The sequence below is a fragment of the Panthera onca genome, chromosome C1 (assembly GCF_046562875.1).
Source record: "Panthera onca isolate mPanOnc1 chromosome C1, mPanOnc1 haplotype 2, whole genome shotgun sequence".
NCBI classification, from domain to species: Eukaryota; Metazoa; Chordata; class Mammalia; order Carnivora; family Felidae; genus Panthera; species Panthera onca.
In genome coordinates this window covers 82,082,267-82,092,717 of record NC_138346.1, presented here as the reverse complement: position 1 = coordinate 82,092,717, position 10,451 = coordinate 82,082,267, and the positions used below count along the sequence as shown (strand labels likewise).

At 46.5% G+C, this 10,451-nt stretch overlaps 1 protein-coding gene across 1 annotated transcript in view; it reads left to right on the top strand.

The window, feature by feature from the left end:
* The first annotated feature begins 1,092 nt into the window (after window positions 1-1,092).
* Window positions 1,093-10,451, top strand: part of KIF5C (kinesin family member 5C) — a 164,598-nt gene continuing 155,239 nt past the window's right edge. The window contains exon 1 of the mRNA XM_060626442.3: window positions 1,093-1,647. Coding sequence (XP_060482425.1) covers window positions 1,522-1,647 — 126 coding nt within the window. The 5' untranslated portion in view covers window positions 1,093-1,521. The remainder of the gene's footprint in view (window positions 1,648-10,451) is intronic.

Genomic DNA, 10,451 nt, shown 5'->3' with positions numbered 1-10,451 from the left:
TAGAGAGTCTTGGTAGCCTGCCTATTTCCTGGCTCCATTGTTTAATCATTTTTTTCTAAATAAGCAAGATAATCTGGATTCTTCTGATAAATTCTCCTATTGCCATGGTGACTTCATTTGGGTTTCTCTTACTTTTTACTGTAAGAGCCTTAATATACTTACTTAGTAATAGGCATGAATGGATGACTCTTAGCAAATGACTTGAAGTATCAGAAGCAAGCACAGCAAGAGGTGAATGGAGGAAGCCACAAATAGTTTGGTATTTGTCAGTGTGTAAACATCAAGATGAGAAGTGGTAAGAGATAAGGCTAATAAGTCGGCAGAAATCTGATCATGGGGTTCTGGGTGTATTTTGCAAGGGACTTCAGAACTTGATCCTGTATATATTCTGTTCATGCTACAGGTTCTAAGTAGGCATTAGGCAGAGGTTCTGGAAACTACACTACAATTAGTAGTAATTAAGAGAGATTCTTCACCTGGGAGTCACAGGCAGGTTTTGGTTGTTCCCAAATCCAATGACATAGCGTGAAAAATCTGTGGGTGTGTACAAGTTTTGTTTTTGTTTTTGTTATGGAAAGTGTCCCCAACTTTCATCAGATATGAAAGCAGCCCCTGACCCAAAATATGTTGTGAACTGGTATGCGCAGGCATTTTGGGGAAAAACGGCTTCAAATATTCAGGCAAATCTCATTTCCCCCTTGATTTCCCAACAACTCTTACAAAACCGTTCAGCACAGAGAAAATGCTCCATAACGTTTCGGTTGGACATTGTCATAAGGGATTCTCCTTGGAGATCATGAACAGATGTAAAGAGATGATACAGACCTGGTTTATCTAGAGATCTTAACTGGCAATACTGGATACGACCTCTACCCTGTTCTTGACCTGGGCAGCCAGACCAGACCTACAGGCTTTTGGAAGTGGCACCTGGGGTACCACCGCTGTCCCCCAAAGCCAACCCAACTGCAAGTAAGTATCCTTGTCCTTCCACCGAGAGGAGGAGCGACTACAAGTCCCAGGATGCCCCGCTCTCGGAGCCGGGGCGAGGGCGGGGCGGATCTCCGCAGTGACGTCACCGTCCCGGGGCGAGCCGGGGGTGGGCGGGGCCAAGGGGCGGGCCGGGGAGGCGGCCGAGCGCGCTGGTGCTGATGCAGGATGGCTGGGCGCGCAGGAGCCCGGGAGGTCTGAGCCGGGCGAGGCTCGCTCCCTGCGCATCGCCTCGTCCGCCGGCCGCGTGGTCGCGGGCAGGTGGGCCCGGGGAGCAGCGCCGGGCCAGGGCAAGGCCAGGGAAGGCAGGTCTGCAGCCGGCGGGGCGGGAGGCTGGCTGATAGAAACCTACCCGGTTTCGGAACGGCCGGAGGCGCCCAGCCCGCCGAGTTCGCGATGACCTGCTGAGAAGCTTCGTTGGAGGCTGCAGGAGGCGGCCTCGCTGCAGGCGGTGCGGTTCGCGGCCTCCTCCCTCGTCTTACTGAGCCCCGGCCCCCCACCCATCCCCGCGCCCCCTCCCTGCCGCCAGCCGAGATGGCGGATCCAGCCGAATGCAGCATCAAAGTGATGTGCCGGTTCCGGCCCCTCAACGAAGCGGAGATTCTCCGAGGGGACAAATTCATCCCAAAATTTAAAGGCGATGAGACCGTGGTGATTGGGGTAAGTGTCCGGGACGTGTGGGTTCCCCGGCTGCTTCGCGCCGCAGCTGGGCGCCCGAACGCCCCAGACGGCAGAGGTGTTCGGCCACCCCCTCGGACATCCCCGCAGGGCTGCCCTCTCGCGTGGACTTGAAGAGAAACCCCCTCCCCTACGCCCTACAGTTCGCTCCCGGGCGGGTGGAGGGGCCACTGGGGGCAGCGGGCGGGCCCAGGTGTCGAGAGTGGAGGTGGGGGGCGAGGAAGGGTTCGGCGCCGCCATTGTTCGCGGGGTGGGGGCCCTCGTGGGCCTATTGTTCCCCGCCCTGGCCACGCCGCGTGGGTAGGGTGTTTCGGTTACCCTCCAGCGGGGTGCCCAGGCTCCCCTTAAAGTATGATCTCTGCACTCCATATATGGTTCCAGGCATCAGTTCGATTTATCGAACACTACCTGTTCTTCTCACGACCTTAGCAAAAGCAAAAGAAAAAAAGGTACTGGAAAAATCCTAGCCTTGGTTCGGAGCTCCCACGCGGTGTAGACGCGGCTCCCCGCGGCGTTTCACCTTGCTCTGCGTGCAGAAGGCTGGGGGTGTGGGGAACACTGGTGGCCTTGGTGTTCCCGGGAGGCCTGGTGTGTCTTCTGCTTCCTCTCAACCCAAGCTACCCTGGATGTGGTCCCCGGCACTGACCCCTCCCCAATGAGGCGACCCCCCACCTGGTGTCCGCAGACCCTCAGATGTGCTTCGCGCTGGGTGGAGAGTAGGCTGTGTGCCCACATCTGTGGGACTAGGGGGCCCAGAGCACATCCATATAGCCCCTGTCTGCCAAGAGTAGAAGTTACTTTGTGTGGCTGGGCCCCCCCTTCCCCCCCCCCCCCCTCGCTTGATCTCCCGTCCTACCTTTCCTTTCCTCCTCCCTTCCCTTCCCCCCACTTGGCTCCCTTTCTGCAGCCGGGACTGCTGGTGGGGGCAGGGAATACCATTGGGTTTTAGTTCTTAAAGCAGTATGTCAAATGAAATAAACCAGCCTTTCCCCCGCCCTTTCACCCCCCGTTGTCCCCAGCGTGTGTAGCTGACGGTGCCCTCTTTGTATGCGAGCCGCGTGGGGAGGGACCGAGTTAATGGGAGCCTCCCGGTCCCCGCTGACATATTCCTGGCAGCCCGCTCGAGGCTGCTGATGCAGCCTTCCCGTCCCCGGCATTGATTAAGTGATGTCATCCAGATTACTGAGCATGCTCCGGCTAACCCCCTCCCTCCGATTCCCCCCAGTGGCTGGTGTATTTAGGTCAAGTGATTGACAGGTGACAGTTTCTGGAGGGTCCCTGCCAGCGTCCGCCAAGCCTTTCTCAAGCACCAGAGGCTGACGTTTGCCGGCCAAGCGGCCCCCAGCATCTTCAAGGTTGTGCCGCAGTCCCTGAGAAGGGCCCGAGGGACTAGCAGGTGCTAGCCGGATTGGTAGGCGGTAAGGCGGTAGGCGGGTGCTCTCCCTGAAAGGGTAACTGAGGCAATGCTCTAGCCTTTGCCCAGGGGCTTCATCTTGTCCCTCCCTTAGGAAGGCAGCTCCCTTTGACGACCTCTTCTCCCCTTCCCATTTTTACAGTCATCAGGAAACCATGACCTCCAAATGGCATGCGTTTATTCTAGGAGCTGACCTATCAGGGCAGGAAAGGGGGCTTTTCTCTTTGCTTAGTGTTAAATTGAAGAGAAGACTTATGCTACAATTATTGATGAAGAGGGGAATTCTATACTTAATGGCAGGATAGGTGATAGCGACATATCTGCTGCCAGTACATGGGGCAGATAGTAGCTTGTTTGGGTTACATCTCTCAGCTGGGATCAGCCTACAGTCAGATTTGCTATTTCCTGAGCCAGGCTGTGGTTTAGATAGAGTCGCAGTTACTGGGGACATCTCGTCCCTGCCCCTTACCTTGTAACAATTTTTTAACAAATAATTATGCAGCACTAGAACATGTTCTGGTGACCCTATTTTTTTTTTTCCAGAGGTTTTAAAGAAAAGCCTGAAGAAGTTATTTTTGTTCTTCCTCTACCTCTCCTCCTGCTCCTCCTTCTCTTTCTCAGTCTTCTAAGAGTGATCTGTGTGCAAGGTGGAGATCCTAAGAACCATGTTTATTTCACATCTAAGTATACATGTGATTAACTAAATACATTAAAACAAAGTCACTCTATGAGTAATTTAAACTAACAGTTGTGGGTGTGAATACACATGTAACTCTTCAACTGTGAAGGGAAATTTTTGATTATCTTACTATAATACTTTTTAATACAACCGTTTTGAATTTTTTCAGGATAAGTTTGGTTCTTTTTTTAATAGAAAAAAGCATTCATATAGTAAAGTGTTATCATAAGGGTAAAGCTTAGCGAGCTTTTATAAAGTAATCACTCCCTTGTAACCATTTCTCAGACTAAGAAACACATTTTCAGGACCTCAGAGGTCCCATTAGTGTCGTTCCCGGTTATTAACTCCCTCTGCCTCAGGGTAACCACAATTCTGACTTCTGCCATAGATTAGCTTTGCTCATTGTTGTTGTTGTTGTTGTTGTTGTTAATAAACTTTATATACGTAAAACCATAGAGTATGTTTGCTTTTGTGTGTGGCTTCTTGCAGTCAACATTATGCTTGTCAAATTCCTCCATGGGGTGGTGGAGCAGTTTTCTCCTGCTCATTGTTCTGTCGTGTCCCATTGTATGAATACACGGCTTATTCATCCATTAACTGTCAGTAGATATTTGGATAGTTTCCACTTTGGGGTTAATATGGACATAGCTGCTATGAACATTCTTTTGCACTTTTGGTGAGAGTGCATCCAAAACAGAAGACTGCTAGACATTGAAGGGGGACTAGGGTTGGCATGTGCCAGGACCCTTCCTATTCCTGATTAATAATGTGTAACTAATGGAAATGACCTTTCTAGCAGCCTGTAACCCGTTTTGTACACTGAGTAGAACGGCTCCCAAGCCAATTCAGTTGCAACCAGCCCATATGGTTCAGTTGCAGGTGGAGACTGCCTTGGGTGGTCATCTCTTTCTTGCTTGTAGAGGTGTAGATTGTGAGGATGACCAAAGAAGGCCAGAACCGTCCAGCAATGTCAGTCATCTTCACTCCCAGCAGAGCCGTGTAAAGAATGAATTTCTGTGGAGTCAGCTGTTAGTCTAAATTCAGAATCCCAGAAATTTCTTTTGTTTTTGAAACTAAGGTCAATTTTTTTTTTTTCTTTAAAGTTCTGTTCGGGGTCCCTGTGTGGCTCAGTCGGTTAAGTGCCCAACTCTTGATCTCAGCTCAGTTCTTGATCTAAAGGTCATGAGTTCAAGCCCTGTGTTGGGCTCCATGCTGGATGTGGAGCTGACATAAAATTACAATAAAATGGGACTCCTGGGTAGCTCAGTCGGTTAAGCCTTGGACTCTTGATTTCGGTTCAGGTCTTGATCTCACAGTTCATAAGATTGAGCCCCATGTCGGGCTCTGTGCTGACAGTGTGGAGCCTGCTTGGGATTCTCTCTCTCTCTCCCTGTCTCTCTGCTCCTCCCCTACTTGCATGCTCTCTTTGTCTCAAAATAAATAAATAAACTTTAAAAAAATAAAATAAGGCAGGAGCAGGTGAAGAGAGAAGAGCCAGCGTGGTGTGGATTCAAGAAGAGGTGGAGGAAGTTTGGAGCAACAGAAGAGAAAAGCTTTAGGGCAGAGTGAGAAATACCTTAGGTGAATAGGTAAAATACCTTAAAAAAATAAGGTAACACCTTAAATATATAGGCAACATTAGGTAAAATACCTTAAATAGGTAAAATACCTTAAAAAAAAGGTTCTGTTCAATTTTTATGGAGATGTATGCTAAGAGGGAGATTTTGCAGGTATAGTTTCTAGATTTTTCTTTTTAAGAAAATGTCCTGCCTTAGAGGAAGTATCTCCGCCATCCTTGCATTTTTTTCAGCTCCTGAGTAAAGCTTTCTTTTTCTGAGCAGCCCAGCCACAGTCGTCCCCACTTTGAACCCCTGAAGCATTATTTTGCACAAGATCTTGTGACTTCTTTGTCTTGGATTATTATTAGTTTTATCATATACGTAATGACATTGTAAGCTATGGGCAGAGATAAAGACCATTTATGTTTTGCTTCTTTGTATTTCCCAGGGCCTTGCCCATAGAAAGCACTTAAGTATTTATTGATCTCTTTGTTGAATCTAGAAATCTTTACTTTGGTATATTTAACTTGTTTTGTGGGCCCTTAATTGGCCTAGGGAGTAGTTAAAAAAACGGTTTCTTTTTTTTTTTTTTTCAATATATGGAATTTCTTGTCAAATTGGTTTCCATACAACACCCAGTGCTCATCCCAACAGGTGCCCTCTCAATGCCCATCACCCACTTTCCCCTCCCTCCCACCCCCCATCAACCCTCAGTTTGTTCTCAGTAAAAAAACAGTTTCAAAGAGAAGTGCTATTCCTTTGAGCAGACCTGGTAAGACTGCATATACTGTACTTAAATGCCTTAAGAAAATTGGGAAAGTACTACTCTCAGCTTTGTTAAATAGTAGGAAAGCTGTTGACACTGGCAGTGAGATGGAAGTAGAGGGTGGTGATGACCTAGTGATTAGAAAAGGGACTCCACATAAATTAATTCTTCAGAGAAAAATATTGGATTTATAGCATTTCTCGAAGTACTCCTCCATTAGCTGCTGAAAATCCTGGTGAGTCAGCCACTACTTATGGCTCTGACTATTGGTTTTGATGTATCTGTATTGATGGAAACTCTGTTTTGGAGAGTTCCCAGTAAGTTCTTTGAAATGGATGTTGACTTCAGTTTGCTCACTTGGGACTTTCCTCTTATTCAAAGTCCTAGGAAAGCATTAAGTTCTGACCTCTTTGAGAGCCAAGGCAAAACATCAGCCGTGACCCCTGAGCTGGTCAGTGGTATGGAAAGTGGCCTCAGCCTGCAGGATCTCAGATTAGTTCCGGACAGTAGATGGGCGAGAAAGGAAGGACCAGGACAGAGACCAAATTCCAAGTTGGAGTTATCATTGTGGAAGTTAAGGACTCAAAACGTAAAGAAATATGGCTAGAATTTTTTTTTTTTTGTCCATAGTAATGGTCTTTAAAAACATGAACATTAAGATTTTTTCATTTTAACTTTTTTAAATGTTTATTTATTTTTGAGAGAGAGAGACAGAGTGTGAGTGGGGGAGCGGGGGAAGGGGGCACAGAGAGAGAGAGAGGGAGCAGAATCCCAAGCAGGCTTCAGGCTCTGAGCTGTTAGCACAGAGCCTGACACAGGGCTCCAACTCACAAACTGCAAGATCATGACCTGAGCCGAAGTCGATGCTTAACCAACTGAGCCACCCAGGTGCCCCTAAAATTTTTTCATGTTTAACTTATACACAATAGTTCTATGGGAGGAACTTTGACAATATAGAGTTGTGTAGCAATGCCATATTAGTTTTCTTTTGCTGCTGTAACAAATGATCACAAGTTTAAGGGTATAAAACTGTGAAAGTTCATTACCACAAAGTTTCCATAGGTCAGGAGTCCATCAGATCAGCTGGTTTCTCTGTTTAGGGTCTCATAAGGTCAAGACCAAACTATTGGCAGGGCCGTGTTCTTTTCCGGAGGAAAATCCATTTATTTGCTCATTCAGATTGGTGGCAGAATCGTTATGGTTGGTAGGAGTGAGGGTTGTCAGTCCTGGCTCTTCTCAGCTTCTAGAGGCCACTCTCAGGCCCTAGTCACGGGCTCCTCTTCTCTATCTTAAAAACCAGCAATAAGTTGGTCCGTCTAATGGTTCTCACCCTCTCCTGCAACTTCCATGGCATGTCTTTCTCACTGACCCTTCTTCATCCCTCTCCCACTTTAAGGGTCCATCTGATTGTAGTGAGCCCACCCAGATTATCTGGGATAATCTCCCTGTTTTATTTTATTTTTTAATTTTTTAAATTTTTTAACATTTATTCGTTATTAAGAGACAGAGATAGAGTGCGAGTGAGGGAGGGGCAGAGAGAAGAAGGAGACACAGAATCTGAAGCAGGCTCCAGGCTCTGAGCTGTCAGCACAGAGCCTGACGCGGGGCTCCAACTCACAGACTGTGAGATCATGACCTGAGCTGAAGTCAGACGCTTAACCAACTGAGCCACCCAGGTGTCCCTAATCTCCCTATTTTAAGGTCAGCTGATTAGCAACCTTAATTATATCTCAAAGTCCCTTTTGAACATTCACATATTCACAGATCTCCAGGAATTAGCGTGTGAACATCTTTTGAGGCCATCACTCTGCCTACCACACACTGCCATACTCACGATACAAAACAGTTTTGTTTACCACTCCCTACCCTCCCCCCCCCCCCCAGAAGCCCTCATGCCACTCCTCTGTACCACCCCTCTGTAGTCAAACCTTCTCCCCTCTCTTAACCCCTGGCAACCACTTCTTCTTCCTCTCTATAATTTTGCCTTTTCCAGACTGTCATAAAAATGGAATCACATAGTAAGGATCTTTTTGAACGTGTGTCTTTTACTTAAGAACTCTTGGAGATTTATTTTGTTGTTGCATGTATCAATAGTGTATTTTTTTTTAGTGCTTAGAGGTAGTCTACTAGACGGATATAACAAGGTCTGTTTATCCATTCACCCACTGAACAACTTGTGGGTTGTTTTCAGTGTGGAATGATGATGAATAAAGCTGCTATAAGCCTTTGCGTTTATGTTTTTGTGTGAGGGCAAATTTTCATTTCTCTTGGGTAAATATTGAGATGATATCAATTTTGGGATTGCTAGATCATATTGTGACTATATGTTTCACTCTAAGAAACTGCCAAACTGTTTTTCAAAGTGGTTGTATCATTGTGTATTCCTTCCCAAAAGCAGTCATATTTGAAGGCAGGATTATAAAGAGTTTGTTCAGTCACTCTGTTTAAGTGAGCACTAATAGTGTTTAATAATGTCGAGAATTATCAGTCCTTCATTCTTCTGTGCCCTAAATTCAGAGATGTTTACGTCACTTGAACATGAATCAGTGGTTTCCAGTAAACATACCCCCTGAAACGCTGGAAGGAGTGGACACAAGGAAGTAGCTGTCATCTAGTAGGTGACACAGAGGCCACTTGCTGTTCCCGGCACGCATGCAGTTGGCACCACCTAAGTGAATGGGGTTGGTGGAGGTAGGAGGGAGAGTCAGACAGAGCTGAGTGTGGATTCCCTGGCTAGCTGTGGGGCTTTTTCCCCAAGTTGTTTAACTTTTCTGCGTCTCAGTTTGATCATATTTGAAATGGAGATATAATTACTTATCTCACAGGGCTGTTAGAATGAAATGAAACGAAGGGGTCAAAACAGCATCTAGTAGAGAGAAAATGCTCAATCAATGCTAATTATCCCCCATGTTTCCTATCTGCCTGTAATTTTTCTCATTTTCAGAATTAGCTTTGTCTCCTAAAATTACTGCCCTTAACCCTATGTCCTGAAAACTCTTCCTGTAGGCCTATTTCTTAGGCGTTTGTTCTTATGCATTCTTGCTTGGAATAGCCTCTCTTTTCATCTTATTTGTGAAATTCCTAACCATCCATGAAGGCAGAGCTCACAGTCTGTTTATTTATAGACCATATCCGCTGATCCTTTTATTTGCAATGATCATATATAGGAGAGAGGGAGAGGGTGTGTGTGTTTCATGGGTCTTTGCCTCCTTCACAGTGCTTGTCTAGTTGCTTTGTAAGTGTATCTTGATTGAGGCTTCTTTCTTTCCTTGCTCCCTGCACAGAACCAAGTCTCCATCAATGCCAGTTTCTGCATTTCCTTAAATAACTTGGTATCATTGGGGATTTCCCTCTGCCTCCACCTGTGCGTGTCTGGCCCAAGTCCCCTATTTAATACAGTGTTTTCCATTTTTGGCTTTTCTCCCCCATTCAAAATAGGAAACCTCCCCCACCTTTGGGTTCCCTTGAGTCCCTGCCTCAGCTTTCTCACCTGTGTCTACTTATTAAACAAGCAAAAACAAAACTGCCTACTCCCTAATGGTTTCACTTGAGTTAAAAAAAATACCCCCTCGACAGATCCAATTTCACCTTATTTCTCTTGGATTTTTTATAAGGTCCTATTTTTGTGGCTGAAAAAGCTCCTCCCTTAACCCGTTTGCTGCATGTCAACCAAGTTCCTCTCAGTAGGAATTGACTTGTTTCATTTGCTGTTATTTGTTGATATTGCAGAGAACATGGGAGAATATGGAGTGTTAGATTCCTCACAGTACTCCCCAGATGTGGGCATGAGTCACACAGCCCAGGACCAGCTCCCAGCTCTGCACCTTCTTAGCTGTATGGACTTGGACAGACTGCTAAACCTTACTAAGTTGCAGTCTCCTGGCCTGTAATAGGGCTAATATAACTCTCCACCTTGTAGGGTTATTGTGATGGTCACAAGAGCGAATGCACGCCCAGTGCCGAGCACAGTGCCTGGTATATAGCAGGCATTCAGAAAATGTCCACTTTGTAAGACCCGCCAGTGGTTATTTCTGTGTCTTCTTGTCAGACTGACAATCTTGGGAGAGCCCAGACCCTTCATCACAGGTTCTCTGGTGCCTTCAGGTTGTGTTAAAGAAAAAATTATTCTGACACTTGTAAAAATAGTTAAGGAAGATTATTGTGATAGGTATCAGTACTGTTGCCATAGGCGAGAGAAATCGGGCTCAACTCCAAGTAGAACAGGTTGTGGGGGTGGGTGGGTAGGTGGATGGACAGTTACCAAGAGGAGACATCAAGGGTAGGGGGAGATTCTTGCTAAAATGACCTAACAGGATTCTTGCGGAAGGCAGGCCAGATATCAAGGAATCAAGATCTAGATTATGCGGT